The 20,706-nt window shown below is 39.1% G+C and overlaps 1 protein-coding gene across 1 annotated transcript; it reads left to right on the top strand.

Annotated features, from left to right (window-relative positions):
- Positions 1–11,088: 11,088 nt before the first annotated feature.
- On the top strand, positions 11,089–15,695 carry si:dkey-12l12.1. The gene is made up of 6 exons (XM_044338817.1): positions 11,089–11,445; positions 13,176–13,223; positions 14,477–14,587; positions 14,907–15,023; positions 15,342–15,419; positions 15,500–15,695. Exons 1-6 carry the CDS (start codon positions 11,323–11,325, stop codon positions 15,569–15,571), a joined length of 549 nt encoding a protein of 182 aa, XP_044194752.1. The 5' UTR covers positions 11,089–11,322; the 3' UTR covers positions 15,572–15,695.
- Positions 15,696–20,706: the final 5,011 nt, after the last annotated feature.

Genomic DNA, 20,706 nt, shown 5'->3' with positions numbered 1-20,706 from the left:
AGTTTTTGAAAGCACTTACACTTATATACAGGGGTATTGTCTGAAATAAAAACAAAAACAGGGGATTACATTCATTATGATTGCATCTATTCTTCCACCTAATGATAGGGAAGCAGTTCTCCATTGATTCAGATATTGCCTAATTTGTGTTTCAAATTTGTGTTTCGCACTTAATTTATAATAATAATAATAATAATAATAATAATAATAATAATAATAATAATAATAATAATATAGCTTGTAACCTGATATTGAACCATAGTTATTAATAACTTGCATAGTGCTGGTAATGATTTTTTGATGATATGATTGATGATTTTTTTTTAAATGTTTGTGATATATAGGACCACGTCATCTGCATATAAAGCCAATTTGTGATATTCCTCTGCTATTTTCACACTTTCAATTCCATTGGTCACTCTGATATATGTTGCCAGAGGTTCAATACAGATCACAAAAATTAAAGGCGAGAGTGGGTCCCTTGTTTCATTCCCCACTTTAATTCAAAACTATCTGACAGGGTCCCATTTGAACTGACCTGTGCTCTTGATGTTTTATACATTGCTTGAAGCCATTTGATAAAAGTGTCATGGAAACCAAACTTAATTCAGGTTTCTAATATAAAAGACCACAATACCATGTCAAAGGCTTTTTCAGCATCCAAAGTGAGGATCAATGTTTGAATATTCATTTTCTATGCGTAATCTATTATATTCAGAGTGCATCTTACATTATCAGATAAATGTCTATTTGGGATAAAGCCTGTTTGCTTTCTGGACATTTACCCTTTTTTAATTTCTTTATTGCTATCTTGATCTCATCTGACGCAACTGGCAAAGTCAGGTTTGTATTTTGTTTATCTGTTATCTGCGGTAGTTATATTCCAGATAGATATTCTTTAATTCTATTTTGAGGGAGCAGATTATTGTCAGAGCTATATAATTGTTTGTAGTATTTTGCAAATTCTTGTGCTATTTCTTGTTTACCTTTTACACTTATATTCCTGGTTTGGTCTTTGATAGAAACAATGTTTGATTTTATCTGTTGTTTTTTCAGTTTACAGGCCAGGTTTTTCATTGCTTTTGCTCCGCTATCAAAGTATTGTTGTTTAGTAAATATCAATGATTTCTCTACCTTTTTGGTTAGTGATCAGTCGAGTTCAAGTTGACAATTCGGTCTGATATCAGACAATTCTTCAGTGGCTTTATAATGTAAAATATATAGCTACAATCAGAGAATTGTAACAAAATCACAGTATCCCATCCTAACTGATGTTGGCATATATTAGCTAGCTTAACTTAATCATCCGAACAACAATAACCCATAAAATTACAATTCAGCACATTTAAACAAAATCAACAACAACTACCAACAGTCATAGTCTTTACAACCTTAGCTAATGTGTTGTCACAGGTTACATTGTCAAAATTAGAAAAATAACAGCTTCAGTCCCTGAGGAGCAACATTAGCATTATTGACTGTTATGTCCACCAGTATGCAGTTAACTACCATTATAGTTCCCTCAAACAATGTAACGAAGCACAATACAAACTTGTAGAGTAGGAGGGCTCCCACACTGGGTCTCAAACCCCGGTACTCCAGACCACAGACAATTGCCCTAACAACTCTGCCAAAGTGTCAACCCACTAGCTAAGGGCCAGCACGTCTAGTCACCCATGGTCTCTCTAGAGGGCACAGGACTGCACCGTGACCCAGTGTGGGAGCCCTCTTTCACTACAAAACTTTACAAACAAATTAGCTATTGGTGCTTAGCTAAGGTGCTTCGGTGAAATGAGAAATGTGTTAAATTAAATGGGGGTATCTATAAATATACAAAATAAAGTGCATATATTGTATATAAAATAACACATAGCTACAAGTGTGTGGGAAAATACACACAAATACCGTACATGCCACACATGCCCTATCATGTATCAACAATGTGTGATGGATTTTCCCAGCATGAGAGTGTACAAAGCCTACAGGGGAGTTCTGATTGCTTAAGTGGAATATTTAGAGTGACTGAACGGAGCAGAGCAGTTTGGTCCTTCTACCCCTGTCACATGCTGCCTACAGCTGCAGTTACAGTATTCTTGTGTGTGTGTGGGTCTGCTGTGACATTCAGTATTCTGCATTTGGAGACAGATTATGGCTTCACAGCCTGAATGTTGGCATTTGTGGTCCCTTTTCTCTGAGGGCTTCACTGCTCACTATATGATCTTGTCCTTCAACCAAATGTCAGACTTCAAAACCATGTAAGTGGTCAATGAATCACAACTGGACGTTAGCAGCCAGTACGAGGTGATTCATGGATGTTTTGTCAGTGAAATTTGTAAAAGTAAATGCTACAAATTGTGCCATTACTGTAACTTCAAAGTACAGCTTTATTTCATGGTATGTTAGGTTCACAGGAACAAAACACTTACCAGTCAAATGTGTGCCCACTGGAAAATGTGGTGTCAAGGCAAAAGCAAACTAAAGTAATGTGTGTTTGGGGCCCATGTACCACCAGAGGGCTCCCAAAATACAACCTGTCATTTAGTTGCTCTCTGAATTTTTGTCATTATTCTAATATTTAAAGATGCACTCCCTGATTTTGTCATATTCACCAATAACACCCTAAATCCTAAAATGTTACCAAAATATAGAACATGTTACAAACAAATAAAACACACAAAAAAGAACAAATGAATAAATTTTAGTGTCATTCAGAATTTGGGGGTTTGGGGGATTTTTGTTGGAATTATAATGAAGTAACACATTTTGGGCATTCTCCACAATTTTATCTGATTTGGGAGCACTGTAGCAAATCACTCAACCTGCCTTATTGTGCTTAAGCCACTGATGTTTCTAAATGTCCCATAAATGCTTTCTAGCACCACCCAGAGACCCTGAACATGAACCTGAGCTGCATCTGCAACACCTTTATAGCATTTGTCAAAGATGACTGTACGTTCATAGCAAGACAGAGATATTATTCAGTTACATTTAGTGGCTACATGGCATTTGGATATTTCCATGACCTACAATGGATTTTTGTTGCAAAAAGTGGTGAACATACAGTAGAAAGAAGCAATTGCAATGTTTCTGACACCAAAAACCAGGGCCATGTTCACAAAAGAGTCCTCCTCAATGATACTTAAAGAGTTTTCTAGTTAGAGCTATACACAAAGCTCACATACCCAGTTGCTATGGATGACATCATGTGTCCACGCCGATGTACTCATAATGTCTACAGTGACTGGTTGACAGGTGACCAGTGAATGTGAAATAAAATAATCCTAAATTCAAACAAGCATTAACAGGAACTAGATTGGATTAGAGTTAAAAGTTAAATTAAATCAAATTTAAAGTATAATCAAATAATTTAGATAATCAAAATGAAACAATATTGAAATAAATCAAATTAAATTATTGCCAGTTGTTGTCAGTCCTAGAAATATCTTACAATAAAAATGCGATAGTGTGATAAACATCATCATTATGTTCCAACTCCATCAGCTAAAAATTGCCAGTGCTTCTAGTACTTGGTTATGAATTTAAAAAAAAATCTTAATGGTACATTTTTAATGTATATTACTCACAAAATCATGGTAGTTTAAGTAAATTTACTTTTACTATTATATTGACTTATATTATGGTGCATTTTAAAATCAGTCCTGCTGTTAATACTAAGCCAGCAGGGGCAATATTTAAAATTTTGAAAGCAAAGAACGTCTTTTTTATCCTACTATACCACTGAGAAAATGGATCAAACCTATTTGTGACTGGTGGTTCAGAGAGCATATTCATGCCATAAGGACACACTGACATATTCTCTGTGCTCAGAGAGGCAACAAGTGCGTCAGATGCATTTATTACCTAAGAGGGACGGCTTTTGCACCTGTGACACTCACCAGTCAGTCACTCTTCAGTGATCCATGGTTTATATTGACCTACATACATGAGCCTGCCTCTGTGTCCACCTGGTAACAGTGATGATATCCTGCTCTTGTTGACTTTTCTCTTTCTAGTGATTCTCAGAAGGAAGCTTTTCAAGGCCGGACCACTTCCTCTGACAAATAGACAACTGAGGTGAGAGGAATATATTCACTTTTGTTACTCTTGGTATTCCATATTCATTGAACACTTTTTGAACATTTTTGTAATGTCGTGTTTGGGTGTTTGTTATTTTTCAATCACTGGAATACAATTAGTGAAATACCCATTTGTCATAATTGCTTTATGTATCAAAGTATTAAAGGCCTGAGATATCACAGACCTCTGGGTCACTGTATTGATTTTGGATTAAAGCTCCTGCTTTTAATCCCACAATAGAGTGTGTGTGTGTATGTGTTAAGCCCTCTGCTGTCTATCTCCTATGCCAAGAAGAGAAACATATTCCTCTCCCACCCACTACTGCCGGCGTTTTCCGTCTACAGTTGCTCAGCTTGTTCCATTTAAACATACATTTTCTGTATTTGTCACTGACGAGGTGGAGGTGAAGCCTCTGCCTACTCAGCATGACTAATTGCCTATAAGTGGCCATTCCAGTGTGGGAAACAAAGCATCACAAATACCAAACAAACACAGTGAGTCACTCCATGCATTGTACTGTTATTCACAGTGTGGAGTAAGGAAAGAGAAAGTGTATTTCACTTTACAGGACAAAAAGAGAAGCTTGTTTCATATAATTTTTACATTCAATAAATAGATGAATTTGGCACCTGGCATTTTTACATTTGATAAGTGCATTTTCAGGAATCCCCAGGGTGGATGAGGCTTCAGTGACGGAAGAGAGTCATGAAGCCATTTCCCCTGTTACAGCTAATAAACAAGCGGTGATTGTCCTCTGGGTTGAGTAATGAGCTAAAGCAGGAGCTGAGGAAAATCACACTCGTAATGGAAAACAACCGCCTTACCTCTATACACAACTACAGCTCTGGCTGTTAGTGTATGGGTGCACGCAGGCGAATAAAAATGGAGCCAGCATGCTCGGGTGCTGTAAAATACCTTCAGACCAGATGTTCATTAAAACAGATTTACATTTTTTAGACACAGAAATTCAACACATGAATGCATACAGTTCATTGCAAGTGAAGTCTGTCTGATATTCCTCTGAGGAATGCTAACCTGTAGCTTCAAAGGACGGGTTCACAATTTTCCAAGTCTGTTTTAAAACAAAAGTCAGGTACCCAAATGAACTTTGAAATAGGTTTTTCTTGCCATAATCATTTCTCCTGTTCACACTGGCCATTAGACGATCCCTTCATAATTCACTTATAATGTTAGTAATTAGGGCCAAAATCCACAAGCCTCCTTCTATGCAAAAATATATTTAAACGTTTATCTGAAGCTAATATGAAGCTAGCTGTAGCAGTATTTTTAGCGCCAAAGTCTTTTTTTGTTACTATACTTCCACCGCAGCTCAAAAGGGAAACACTGAGGAAACACAAAGAGGGAATTTGATGCTAAAAAAGACTGTCTGTGGCAGATATCCACTTGCTATGACTAACTCAGACCGCTGAAGCCTCATATAAGCTTCAAATAGTCTTTTGAATGCATTGTTGCACAAAATGATGATTTTGGCCCCCATCATATACATTGAAAGTGCTTTTGAAGGGGATCTTTTAATAGCCAGTATGAACAGGAGGAATGATTACAGCAAGGTTTCATTTGGGCACCTGACTATTGTTTTAAGACAAGTTGTCAACATATCCTTTCCTCAGAATAGGAACCTTTTTCCATTTGACTGTGTTTTTCATTTAAACTGCGAAGCTTTCTAGATTAATATTAATACTTTAAGATGTTCCTTTGAGCCTTCAGTAGCCCTTGACTCATTCGTTTCCCTTCCAGTGTTTAGAAACCACAACATGTTGACAGTCTGGTCATTCTCCTTCCAGACTATATTAGCCTTTGTTTATTTCACAAATGTGGATGAGTGAGAGTAAATTTGCCAGGCGCTCTACTTCCCAGTATGCTTGCCAATAGTTTTCTCCAGCCAAGTTTAGCCACAGATGTTTACAAAGGAGGTGTTTTTGTTGCTAGCCACCCGGCACTGTGTGATATTTCTATAATAGGTCTGAGATTAAGCAACACTTTTTTGTTAACACATACCAGCAGCCAGCAGCCCAGACTTCAGCAGCCAATGAATCTGCAAGAATGCAAACAATCTGTAAATAATTTCATAAAATGGCTTCAGCCTTTGAATCTTATCTTGGACTAACAGTCATCCCATGGTCAGCAACATGACCCCAAATGAATGCTAATGTTGCTGTCTGCTGGATGTGTAAACTATGCTATGCTACCATTTACATCTTGTTCTGTTGCCTCCAAGTTGCCAAAAGATGCATAAATACAGCATTAAAACTTATTTTTTTACAAAAGGAATGCTTCTTAAATGTAATATGTCAGCTCTGTTGTTAGATATCAGATAGTTGCGACATTTCGCTAGCTTACTTACTTGCCAGATATGTGACAATTTCTAGATAATACTATGCAAAAAATGTATGTAAAATGTAACTTGTAAGCACATGAATGCCAAAAACCATTTGCAATGATTTTTACCACACTTCAGGTTTGCTGAAGTCATTGCTTTCACTTTGGAAGACTAGTTGGTTTGTATGCAGACAAAGCAGCAAACAGAGTGACATAATGAAGTTTTAGCTTTAACACAAAGACATTTGACATGTGGTATGGGACAAAAAGCCACGCAGTCGTTTTTAAATGAGTGAAAAGACCTGTTTTAGGGCTCTCTGCGGCCACATAATATAATTTCAGTTTCAATTCATTCCACATGTTTCCAAAGACTATGATCCAATTTCTGTCTGCCTCTCAACCAATAAACTCAGAGAAAGACACTTTCTCAAAAAAAAAAAATACAATGATGCTTTCAGTGTACTCTGATTATGTGTGTGTCCACACCTTGTCTCACCCAGATACAGATAGTCAGCTCTCTTCCTCTCGTCAAAGGCTTCAACCCTCACTGGCATTGTTTGAATCCAACTCCTTGCTGCCATGGTAACCAGAGCAGAGAGAGGATGGGATATAAATGAGAGATAGTGAGAGGGCATGACCTGTACTACGTCTGACACTCTCTCATGATATCGTGTTTAGTATTCTGGCTGAATGAACAATGGTTGGAGTGTGGTGATAATGACAGTGCAAATTAGGTTTAATTAGCACTTATCTACTTATATGATTACCTTTAAGAGTGACCATGTATTTTAGGGTAATCTTAACATCTTCACATCTTCTGAAACACACTGATGATTTTCTATGTATTTCTTATTGTCAATAAATCTCATGTGCAGAGCCAAACCAAAGATAAATTGTTCCCTCTTATTCATATTGTGTGTGTATCTAAAGCCTGATTTATGGTATTCCTCTGTTGTTGTCAAAAAAACTATTAAAAACACATTAATGAGCTACACCGCTACACTGGGTGACATGTTTCTTCACCACAAAGATTATGGTCACATTAGTTTGTTTAGAAACAGCTCCAAGGACTAATAACAGTCTCCAGAGAGTAGTTCCAGAGACACATTTCCGTTTACAGAGCTTCACTAGCTTGTTGTGCTACATATCACGACCTCTTAACTTTGTACTACATTGTAAATCTCTCAAAGAACATCTGCACAAAGTCAAGTGGCACAGAGGAATATGATATGTCAGGCTTTGGATGCATACACAATATGGATTAGCTCATTGTTGATTTGGCTCTGCACATGAGATTGATTGACAATAAGAAAAATATAGAAAATGGCCAGTATTATCCTTTAAGCAACAGTTTTTTTTCACAAGGAACAAGAGAAACACACTTAATCAACAAATTTGACTCAAAAGTTTTGAATGCATTTTATGGTGGATTTGTCCTTTAAAATATTATAACTGGAAAACCAATCAGTTACATCCTCTAAATACATTTTACCACCCACATTTTACTGCAATATTGAGTGTCAGTAGCTATATCAAAACCTAATAAAATGACTTTTTACTACAGCAAAACAAAATGTAAACAGGGCAGCAGAGCAACACAATTTCAGAAGTGTTGTATTTTTGTATATGGATTAATGTTTCAAACTGCACCTGGCCTATTTTCTTGCATTTCTGCAGTACGATAGGCTTGCCAACTATTTTAAAATGACTCAAGATATTTGTGTAAATGTGTTGATTCTTTTGAGACATCATGTCTCCACAGAGCCCCCAGGCACACTGACTTATGATTTAATTGATTATCTACAGAATGACTGTTTTTCTCGAGAACTTTGATGTCTAAATGATAAGTTATGGTAATTTGTAGATGGATCAGAAAGACTGCATTTGGAATATAGCAGTATTTCATCTGTCTGCTGTGGGAAAATGAGGGCTGTGATTGCCGGGTGGCTTTTTATTCCGTGAAATATCGTCAGGGGCAGAGGGTGAACATGAAGTAAGATTAAAGACAAATGATGCTGGTAACTGATGATACATTTAAGATTCACTTTGAGTCAAATGAGCGCTCCCTCTGTGTGAGCATGCTAATGCTCAAACAGCCAAGGACGCATTTATGGAAAATGAAATGTAAGAGGCCAGAAAATTCTCCTTCTTTGTTCAATGACAAACACAAAATCTGCTGCACAGCTGCACTGTTTTTGCACAATGTCGTCCTTGGCTTCCTCTGCTGTTTCCACATGAGAGGATTGAAATCCCTGCTGCTTTTCTCTCCTTTTGCACCTTTCACAAAGCTGTTACCAAAGCAAACACATAGATAAAGAAAAGAACAATGTGCTGTAGGGGAATATTGATTTGCAATCAAACCTGTAAGATTGTCCAGTTGTACACTGAAAGAAAGGGAGAGGCAATTGAGTTTCAGTGTCAGATTTCTCATACAAATGCACATGTAAGACCTAAATCAACTGTGCGTGTCAATTTTTTGGCTGGGCATAGTGACGTCCTGGAGTCTGCTGGTTGCTTGGAAACCTCACTTTGAAGACAAAACTCCAGGAAGTCACTGCTCCCGGCCAAGACATAGACACGCATATATTGACGTTTTTACACTTTGGTGGCCTTTAATCTCAGACTACGTCAAAATCTGGGCAAATAAAACCAAATGCAGAGTTAAATGAGAAAATGTTTCTCTGTAATTTGTGTGAACCGACCCTTTACCAAATGGGGCAAAAGAGGGTAAGAGAGTCCATGTTTCAATTACTTAATGCAAAACATCCATCATTTTATGAGTCATGTCTCCTTATCCAGATGTTGTTTCCCCAGTCACATTTCCTGTTTTGTCTCATCTGTCATACTGCTGCCAAACAGCTTTGTTGCTCACTCACAAACACATTTCTACAAGTATTTATATGTCACAAATTACCTGTCTTCTCATCTCTGGTCAAAGCAGACAGTGTGCAGTAGGGGGAAAAAAGTGTTTTTCTTTTCACAAGGTCAACAGCTGCTAGCCGTAGAGCATCATCCTCAGACACATTGACAGCAGCTCAAAGCAGAGCTGCTGATGAATGACACTTCCCATCGGGAGGCGAAAGCTGAGAATGGCTCTGCATAGCAATTTTATGCAGTTAACTCCCTGAGATGCTTTAAAAAGTTATTTCAGACTTGAATGTCTAGAGTGAATAACAGGAATTTTGAGTATGAAATAATTCTCCCTCACTATCTCTTCACATGGTCACATTATGGTTTGTGTGAGGTTAATGTAAGCCTGTAACCTTGGTAACATGATTTCGACATGTTATACAAGAAGTCATCTGATGTTCAGTTACAATAAATTGATTCTCAAGAGGAATGAACTGCTTGGTTTGTCCAGCAAAATGGCTGACATGTTTGTCCACTCATACACTTTAGTCCATTTTGGATTACCTGCCAAGAAAAGCGAGGCTCGCTGTTTTGAGGCCATTTTTCATTCTTCCCTCTCCATCAATTCACATCATTAGCCTGCAGCTGTCCAGCCAGTGGTCTCACTGAACCTCCAGGGAGACATTTGCAGCAACAGTTCCAACACATCATCGAACATATCTCAGAAAAAAAAAGGCAGGGAGGGCTTGTGATTGGGAGCTGAGGATGAAGATGAATAACCATCTATCATTCTCCCCACTCACACTGTGACTCACAGGGAAATTGTTGGAGACATTATGGACACTTTCACAATCTTTTCCAAGTTTGTTGAGTAAGAAGCACTATCATATACTGATATGGTAGGAAGCAGGAAAGCGGTAAAAGGGCTTGTCTTGGATCGGAAATTAAAACGTATTTAATATCTACAATTTTCCCATTTTCACAGCAGCATATGTTTCCAATCCCAGCGGGAGACAGTTCCTCAGTGACCAAGAGCCTGAGGCTTGAAGACATTAGAGTTGATTCTCTCTCGCTCCCTCTCACTCTTTCCATCCTGTAATACACCTTAAGACAGGGTGCCCATTCATCTACAACTTGCCCCATCAGGAGATGCATTCCTTATGGCATGCTACATTTTAAAGGGCATATAAACCCCCACATAGGTATATTAACTGTGTCCAACATGCTTGCCAGATAATGTAAACCATACTGTACGATTTAAAGAGAAAACAAGTTTTCTTGTTTTTTCCTTTCCCAAATGATCATGAGTCATTTCCTTATTACAAATTATCCCAAATAAGACAAGATTTTTTATCCACATCTGACAACACAAGTTGAAATTTCAGTTATTGCGCCAGTATTAAGTCAACAGTAGTCTGCAGGCTGAAAGATGAACTGACAGTGTTGATAGCTGCTGTATATTTCACTGAGAAGTCTACTGTGGAGTAATTACTGTAATTCCTAAAGGCACACTGAAGTATTTGGATCAGTGAAGAACGGTATAAATAGTTGCTGTACGCATAAATTTTCAAAGCACAAAGCAAGATCTTCATCTACACTGAGCCAGGAGACAAATTCACCGCCTTATACAGCATTTCTTTAAGGTATTACAAGAATAAAACCACCATTTTTTTCATTTGTTATGTGCAGAGGTTTGACAAGTTTCCTCCTACTCTCTCCACTCTCTCTGCTTTCTCTCAATTACACACACTCACAAGCGCACACACTTTTGGCAGGCGTTACAGTGCAGGCATAAGTGGAAAATGGTCTTTGGGTTGGGGTAGTAGAATAGGGGGAGCTGGTTTTTAAGGGGGAGGCCTCCTCAACATGTCTGACATGTTTCTGCAGGACCACAGGCCACTGGCTGGCGTGGAGCGCAGGCTTGTGGTGGGCTGTTTGTCTGCGTGAAGCTGGCATGGCCTCCCCTTCCCCTGCATCTGTTCCCCATTAGCAGAGCCGAGAGTATAAAGCAGGGAGCTGACAGGGGCTGGGAACACTCGAGTTCCTGACTGGATCATGGGGTTTACTATCTGGCTGTGCGTGCTCTGCCTGCAGGCGAGCCTGCTGTCACACGCCCTCGACTGCTCAGGAGCAACCCAAGGAGAGCTGTGTGTTAGTGGACAGACCGCAGACGAACAGGTAAGAGACGCATTTCTAATGGACGTAATAGTTAAAGAAACCAAGGTTATCATTATGTATCAGTCATCATCTGTGCTGTTTTGCTACTACAGGGGTAAGTGCAGCCTGTTTGAGTCTATTTAAATATTGTTTTGAAGGACCAAACTTACAAAACACTCCCTCCTCTCAAATGAAAGTGAATAGAATATATAGCTATCAGCAAGGAAGCCAGAGCACTTTCTGTAATTTAAGCTTTGCCTGGGTCCAGATCTTTGAATCCAACTCCAATTCTGTCTGATATCAAGCAAATGTAAGCTGGCAGTGGAAAGTGGGCTACTTTAATGTTGGAGTTGAGAGTCAGTTTGATTTTAATTTTAAGGAAACAGTGTGTTTGACATTTTGAAAATTACAGTGAATCTACAAAATAGTTGTCTGCCTCTTTTTTACAATCTACATTTGAGTTGATTTAAAGTTTAAAGCTAATTTTAACCAGCATTTCCTCAACATGATTGTCATGGATTTAACAGGGAATATATCAAGACGCACTTTATCGGTAAACCTCATGAAAAAAATATTCATCTAAAATAGTACTCTCTGTTTATTTTTATATGATCTGTGGCACACTGACAGTTTTTGCCCAGACACAGTGTGGTTAGTGTATGTACAAAAGCTCAGTCATAGGAAGCCAGTAACTCTCATGGAATGTAAGTTCACTCCTTCGAAAGAGGCTACTGTGACGATAATAGTGGTCAAGTGTGCTTCAGGATGGCAAGAGACGTCTACAGTCTAACCCTGACCTGTGGAGACATATAATCTTTTTTCTAGCAGAAACAAAGCCTTATTGTAATGGCTTTTACAGACATAGTGCCACCGCATCAAAAATATACCCACTGTGGAACAAAATCCTTCAGTTCCCTTTTTTTGGCTTTTCATGTGGCTGCCAGCTGTTATACTTTAAACTTGTGGTTGGCATTTTTCTGCAGACAGTCCTCATGTTCTGTCCAAAGTAATCACCCTCATCTAGACAAGGGATTCGACAGCTGCAAGAGCGGCGAGGAGGATTCTCACCCACACATCAAAGAGTTTTCATTGGGAATTCTGCTCCATCTGAGGGAGTTTGAGCCACATATGTGCTTTTCTGCAGCAGTTATTTGTAATGTAATTACAGCATGCGCAATTATAAGCTTCAAATGTGGTGGGAACTAACTAATACCAGAGACAGCGTCTTCTCAGAGGCTACATTTGGCTTGGTTTACTTGTGTTTGCCTGCTCCCATCGAGGTCACTCATGTTTATAATGGAGTGGAATACATTAAAAGAGCAATTTGTGGGACTCGTCAACACAATGTCTCCAACAGCAGAAATCCAAATGGGTTGTGGCAGGTTTTGCTTAATATCCTAAACAGACTCATTTATATATGCAAAACATGCAGCTCAATTTTAGAGGTTGTCAACACCCAGAAGATCACAGCATGCTCACATCCAGTGTTACCATGTTTGGTGACTTGGGAGCAGGCAGAAGATTTTTTTTTTTTTTTTTTTTTTGGAATAGTGATTTAACTTAGACTGAGATAGGACAACGTGACTTGTCTGGGTCAGTGGATTGAAAACCAAACCAATGTGAAGGATATATTTTTTAAAGTAATAACTCACTATGATTATGAATTATGCTGTAACATCAATCCATTTTTGCACTGAAAAGGATTAAAAACAGCATGAATGTTGACTCTGTGACCCTCTTCCCCTTTTCAGACTGATGATCAGAGGCAGCAGAGGGCGCTACCCTTAAAAGAAGGACTGGTATGTGCAGCCACTTACATTAATCTTATTTTACACAAGGTTATACTTCAGTCTGAATCATTTAGTCCATTCAGAGCATGTTCACTCCTCAGAGGGGGTCTGAGTTACATGTGAATGCATCATAGAAACTCCACAGCAGGCATACGATGAATGAAAAGACTAAGAAATGAGAAAGAGGAGGCAGAGATGGAAAATTACAGTAGAGTAAAAAGGAGAAGTTCGTTGTTGAATCCAATCTTTCTTATACTGTAAATGCACAGTTAGTAATTAAAGCTACTTTAATAACTAGATTATTATATTATCAATACAAATGGTGATGTGATGTACTTGTGACAAAGCTATGTGGCAGTGAGACCATAGAAACTTGCTGTTTTCCAAGCTGCTGAGAGACCAGTGTAGCACAATGAAGACAAAGCATTACACACAGATGACCAATATTTGCATCCTACAGCTTCACTTATAGAAACATGCAATAACATTATGCATATTCCAATCATCCTCGAACTCCAATTGTACAGCTGTTGTGCCACAGCCAGTTCTAAAATTTTACACAAAGCACAATGTTGAAAACTTAAACAATCATCAAAATGTAGGTCAACAGCAATCAGTGTAAGCATTTTAAATGCTAAATGATTGCAAGGCAAATGTTTTGTAGCAAGTGTAGTTGTCTTTGTTTTCAACAGAATGGAAAAAGGGAAATGGTACAAAGTTATTATCCAATTCTGGAAACAATCTTTTTTTTTTTTTCTTTTTTTTTTAACTTTATTTCCACACTTATATAACTTGGAAAATATAAGTAATGATGAAGTCAAAGACCTGCGGTAGCGTAATAAATTTACCACAAAGTCCTAATTGGCAAACTGAAATCTGTTGTTTCTCCAAGTGACAGTCCATTTATAAGGAAAACAAGTGGATCAATAGCAGTTCCTTCTTTATGTGCGGATCAATGAGAAATGCAGGAAATGGTGAGGCCAGTGACAATAATAATTTTGCAGTTTCCTCCCGTTAATGCTGGAGTTTGACTGCCAATAAAACAAAGGAAACAGAACCTGGACAGACAAGGACAGGATGGTAAAGACAGGACAGAGAGGGACATGACAAAGAAGGACACAGCAGGGCTGGACAGGATGGATCAGAGCAGAAGAAGGGGAAAATAAACAGAATGAAGTGCACTTAATCACACATGGAGACATACAGGAGCTGTTGTTTCCTTCTATGGTTGTGGATGTGGTTGTGACTGTCTCATTCTGTAGGTTTTCTTCAGACATAAGAGACAGTTGGAGCGGCGGGGTCCCACCCACCTGAGTCACTCCAGCCAGCCCGGGGCCGTCTCTGTCAAAGGCTTCCCTAACACTCTCATCCAGGTAAAAAACACTCTGTTAGTCACACAGGAGTCAGCAGGAATGAGCAAAGGCCAAAAGCGGGGGAGGTGGGAATTAGCTTACTGCTGCTGCCCGAGTTCAGTTTTAGTCAAGTTTTAGTCACTCTGTGGTTTGTTAAAAAAACAAAAATGATGCAGGGAAACCAGATTATCATCACTCATGTTCATTTACATTGGAATAATACTTCACTGAGAGGGAGGCAATCATGAAATGTTCAAAAAAAGAGTGGGTTGGAAAGTGTGTGTGTATGTAATTTGGCGCATCAGTACATGTGCTAATCCCTGTGTCTATGGTTTCCTAGGCTGATAGGTCCAGGCGACACTTGACTCAAGCTCCGTCTAAGAAAAAGAGCAAACGTAAATCCCGCGTCGGCTCCTTCTCCCTCCTTAGCAACGACAAGAAATCCACCCCCCTACAGGTGAGTCTCCATGGCAACCCTTAAGCGGAGGAACAGCTGGGGCAAAGAGGCCGGATGTGCAAGCAGAGTTATAAGGCCACCTTGCTTAGTTTTATTGGATCAGTTTGGTGTAATCTGTCAGATGCTGATCATACACAGAGCCCACGTCCTTGAAATTGATTTTTTAAATATCAGCCAATCATTCAGACATTATCCTTTCAGTTCTTCAGTGGATAATGTTCATCATAATCTCTTTCAGCATGCTGAAGTAAGTTGATATCCCCAAGGAAATGTCACAGTTATTATAGAACTAACAAGTATGGAAATTTCTACCTCCAGGTGACCAGAGCAAAGAGACAGGTGAAAAACGAGCCATCCAAACGGAAGTCAGGTCGTTCTGGGGCTTTCTCTGTCCTAGTGAGTTTATTTCCTCCTACACACAAAATTATTACAAAACATTTGATGAATATTCACACGACATGTCCTTTGCTTTGCAGGGAGACACACAGAATGATGGACAGACTGACAGACCCAAAAGAAGCATACAGAAGAAAAATGCTGCAAAATAAAATGTTCTTCCTAATTTTGGCAAAGCCCGACAAGGGATGTGGACAATAAAAATGTGTCCAGATTTTACCAAAAAAAAAAAACATACCGAGGATTGGTGGGAAAATCTGGCATTTGGAGTAAGAACTTCTGTGTTTATTTGGTGTGTAATTTTGATGTGTGTGTGTCCACTGTTACTGTTTCAACTGTAAGCTAGCTTGCGTTTATCAGCCAGTCTGCACTTATGGATACTTTTGATATACTATTTTAAGTTTTAATATATACCTGCATGTCATGAAAACACATCACAAAAGATCCCATATTAATATTCTAGTTCAGCTTTTTGTTATATTTTATCACAGATTCCTTATGAAGATTGGGGGTATATTTTTGCAGAAATATTTCTTGTGTTGTTTTATCAGATTTCAATAAAGGTTTAGTAGAGACATGTGGCGTAAAAGTCTTTCAACACTGAGCGCTTTATGCTCCAATGGAGCCCTCTCTGTAAAATTGGATAATAGTTTTTACACTCTGAGTGCTATAAAGAACTGTTCTTGTGGCAGCTCAGTCTTTCCCTCTCTCTTTCCCAGAATAACATGTTATGTTTCTCACACAAGGGTCTGCAAAACTGCCTCTAACTGATTCTTAAAATTAAGTATCTGAACTAAGTCCCCAATTACAGATGGCTAGTGTTGCAAGTGCAGTGCATGGTTGGCAAAGATGGCAGCAGGATAAACCAGCAGGAACCTTTTTTCGGAAGAAAGGAAAACTAATTCATTTACATTACAGTTGCCAAGGGCAAATAGCCTCCGTGTTAGAGAGAAAAACATCTAAATGTAGTTCAGACCATCTGTTTCAGGAGTCAAACTTTGTCTATTTAAATACCTTGTGTCATTTTAATTTATTTGGCCAGAAATGGAAACACAATATGGTCTGGACCAGAAGATTAGTTTGAGTATTTCTGCAGGACACTGACGTCAATACTTGCACAAAATCAGATCTTTATGAGTAGCTCTGCATCTGGGTCTCTACCTATTTACAGCATATCAGAATGAACTGACATTAAACAAATTACCTGTGAAACAAGACAGTGCAGCAATGTGCTGAGTGGTTGCTGGGTTAAAAATAAAAACAGCCAAAACTGATATCTAAAATTGAACTCAGGCCCACACAAAGTGAAGCCACCAGAAAATCCCGAGTGTGAGGCAATCTGATGAGGAAAATGAGCCTGTGTAAAAGTGCAAGACAATCTAAGTGAACAGGATGACTCATCCTCCGCTCATTTAATGATCAAAGCCCTCAGCTCGTGACGTAGGCATGCAGTACTCACATTGCAATTTTTATGGCTTTACGGACACAAACACAGAGAAAAAGTAAAAATAACACAAAAATGTTATTTTTAAACTTAGCGTTTTCCCTCAAGCAAATAATTGAAGCTGAATATGCTTCAGCGGCTCCCCCTGGGAGCATGGAGGGAATATAGATAAGTGTACGGTCCTGAGCTGGTGACCCAGTCGTCAGATAACCTGGATTAGCTGGTTGTGAGCTGTTACACTGTCGTCTTGGTGACAAACCACCCCAGGATGCCATTCTGATTTCTCTGAAACAGCACTACTCGGATAAAGGCCAAGGTCTCATTATTCCTATTTAGAAGCAACAAGAGAGACACAGCCTCAGCTCAGTCACCTGTCATCATCTCTGCAACATACACATACACACACACACACACACACACACACACACACATTGCTGTGACAGCTGCTAGCACAGTATCACTAACTTTACCCTCGGGCTAATGTATCCTGGGAAACTCCTCCATTGATGACCTGACCAAGGCAAAAGTGTCCGAGTGTGTGCATCAGTCGCAGACAGTGCGCACACAAACAGATCCATCCCACAAAGAAATATTACTGTACACAGACATGTCATAAACAGAAGTCAGCCATATAAACCTATTTCCTCTGATGATGTAAACGTTTAATAAAGACTCAGTCTTCAATATGAACATGCGTCAACGTGTGTGGTCAACACAAAGAGAATCCTTATAGCTCTTCTTCGGTCATTTGCGGCTGTGTAATGGTGTGTGGCATTGTTTCCGCTGCGCTTTGGATTCAGCCATAGCCTTGAGAACAAAGCTGATGATAATTACTACCAACAGAATCATTTAGAAGCCTTCAATCTATAGGATTGTGGTCGGAAATGGTACAGGCGTAGTGATATGTCAGAATTTCCCATAAAAGCTCATGTTTACATGTAGTTAGTGGCTTGCAGTCAGTATCCTTTTCAAGCACTGGAAACCACTGCGTAAGTATTAGTTTCTTGTTCACAGGAGCATCTCATCCCAAACAACATGCGATGTGGGATGGAGACAGTCAAAAACAAGTTCTACGTTAGCAGTAGGAAGGAATTTATCCTGTAGGATGATGGGTTCAACTCTGAGACAGGAACTACTACTGAAGGAGTTTATACTGTGTTCTTTACTTTTATCACAATTGAATTGCAGCGTTGTTTAAAGGATAATTCAGGTTTATTACAACTTGGGTTTTATTTTCCTAGCTTTGGCCATCTTTTGTATTGTTATAACAACATTCTCCTCACCAAGATAATTACTCAAAATCTGGAAATGCAGCGACATTGAAGTTTGATGGTGTGAAACATTAGCAGTCAGGTGATCATACAAACCCCCAGTTTAGCCAAACTTAGCCTGGTTCAAGATCAAGTCAGGTGTGGTGTTGTGCTCACTGATGGCCATTTTAGTTACAGAAACTATTCACCATTCAGAACTTAGTAGACGTGATTAAGAATTGGGATCTCATCTAGCTACATTCATGGAAAGTAGCGTCAGAAAAATGGGGAAATTATGGATGATGGAAAGTGGTTGTTATTACAGAATTAACAACTATTATATGAACACTATTATTTGATATAATTTGATTAATGTGAAAAACTTTAAGCTAACTGCTACTAGCACCCTCTACCGCAGCTTCCGTGCCAACTGAAATTGACGGCGGCAGGGATGCATCACTCACTACTGATTGGTTTGGGCAAAACAAAACAACCCCAACCCAACAGAAATGATCATGGGAACTATATAAAACGGACACAAGTTGTATTAAACTGAAATGAACCTTTAACTTCCTAGCATCTGGCCTTGGAAATAGAGAATTTAGTGTGATTTCTTTATTGACAGACAAGACAAGGTATTCCCTCCCCAGTATTCCTGGAGTGGTTCTCCTCGTTTATTCTCTGTCCAAGCTGACCTCAGACTGTGACCACGCTTTCAGGCTGAATTTGGCTCCTTCTCTTCATCTCTTGCCACTTCCTATCAGATCAGATACAGGGCGTTGGCTGTCTCCCTTCACCTCGTGTCACTCCTCTCTGGCCTGACATCACCTCCCCCAAACAGCCTCCCTAACTCTGCCTGTCAAAACTTCCCCCAGCTGCTGTCACAGCAGCCTGGCCCTGTCATATCACTTAGGCCCTAATGAACAAAAGACAGAGAGAGAGAGAAACAGAGATGCATGTGTGATATGTGTAACTCCTCTCTAACAGTGTTGTGATGCCAGCTCGATATATCAGCCCACTGACCTTTCAACATGTATGGCGACGGGGTGGGGTGGGGGGTGGGGGGGGTTTATTTATGGGACAATGCAGAATTCATTGACTTTTGCTGGCTCTGTCAGGCTCTTATTATAAACAAAGCCTCTGTCTGCACATCCAGAGGCAGTCTGCCACCTACAATCCCTTTGTTTTGTCACTAAAAACTAACAGCTTACAAAAGTCACCGCCTGAAATCGAATTTACACAAAACTAATGTCATCCATACAGTAATTTGGACGTGTTAATGCTACAATCATATGGTTTTCCTTGTAACTAGCACTATACACTACAGATAGATTATTGACAACCATGATCATCAGCTGGATTCTAGGCCCTGGGGCAAAAATTTGTTCTTGGGTCCTTATTGACCCCTCCAGATTCCCAGAAACAAACCAGTAGTCCTGTGCTGGGATAATACCTGGCCCAAGTATGTGGGCAAAATTAACACTAGCACATTTACAGTGACGTTTATTATTATAAATACATTTAAACTAAAAATTATGAATGTCTCAAAACTAGACCACTGCCACAACATTAGGTATAATGACGCATCCATCTTTGTGTTTTTTTGGTTAGCCTACTTTCTTGCTGCAAATTCGTAAACAAATTTGCAACACTAAACTAGGCTAAAGAAAAATGCTTCTTTGCTTTCTTGGTGCAAGTTAGATGAGAGGATTGATCAGATATGACAGTGGTATCAAACTTCTCATCTAACTCTCTGCAAGAAAGTGAATAAGTGTTTTTCCCAAAATGTTGAGGTATTCCTTTAATGAAACTATGTACAGCCAATTGATATGGAGTGATCTGGGGTTCTGGGGTCCGCTTGTCTTGGTTGTCAGTGTAGCCTTGACTATGATCGTAAAATTACTCATCAACATAAAATGCGTAGGAACTGGGAAAAAATAGTGTTGGTTTAGTTTAACCAGCATGGGTTTTTGAGTTCACCTAATGCAATAAGAGTTTCTCAAGAATCTCCTTGACCAAATACTAGCATCTGAATTGTTTTTTTTTTTTTAACCAAAATAGATTTTATAAGGTGTTCATGTGCCAACAGCAAAATTCTGGATGCTGATCTTGAGAGCCCTGGCATCAGGGGTCCCCTCTATCCTTCAACATTAGTAATTTTCAGGCAATAAATGCCTCGTGGCTTGGAGCAAATATTGCCACAGAAATTTAGAAAATTCACTAGAGGCCAAGCTGTGAGATGAGCATGGATGAGAGAAAAATGCTATATTTTATCAATTCCGTTTCTGAGCAATTCATCTGTGTAGCTCTCCTTGAAGATGACGGATGCCTGCTGAGTCACTGCCATGAGCCAATCTCTGCCATGCTCAGTACATTAAAGCAGAAAATATTGCTGAGTTTGACCTGCTGCCCACTGCAGGGGTGCATGGAAAGCTGATTTATTAAGAGGGGAATACTTCCAGACAGGGGAATCAATTTCATAGCTATACATTAGAATAGGATGGCAGAAAGAATTGATGATGAATTGAGAGAGTAGCATTTTTTAAGGATATATCTCAAAGAATAAGCAGCCAAAACATCATATAAGATAGCT

This window comes from Thunnus albacares, chromosome 21 (genome assembly GCF_914725855.1).
Source record: "Thunnus albacares chromosome 21, fThuAlb1.1, whole genome shotgun sequence".
Lineage (NCBI taxonomy): Eukaryota > Metazoa > Chordata > Actinopteri > Scombriformes > Scombridae > Thunnus > Thunnus albacares.
This window is presented reverse-complemented; position numbering and strand designations above follow the sequence as displayed.

Excerpts from the sequence above, each read along its gene's own strand:
- si:dkey-12l12.1 (XM_044338817.1), top strand. The coding sequence starts at position 11,323 with ATGGGGTTTACTATCTGGCTGTGCGTGCTCTGCCTGCAGGCGAGCCTG. Across the intron at positions 13,224-14,476 it reads TACCCTTAAAAGAAGGACTG|GTTTTCTTCAGACATAAGAG; the intron begins GTATGTGCAGCC and ends CTCATTCTGTAG. Across the intron at positions 15,024-15,341 it reads AGAAATCCACCCCCCTACAG|GTGACCAGAGCAAAGAGACA; the intron begins GTGAGTCTCCAT and ends TTCTACCTCCAG.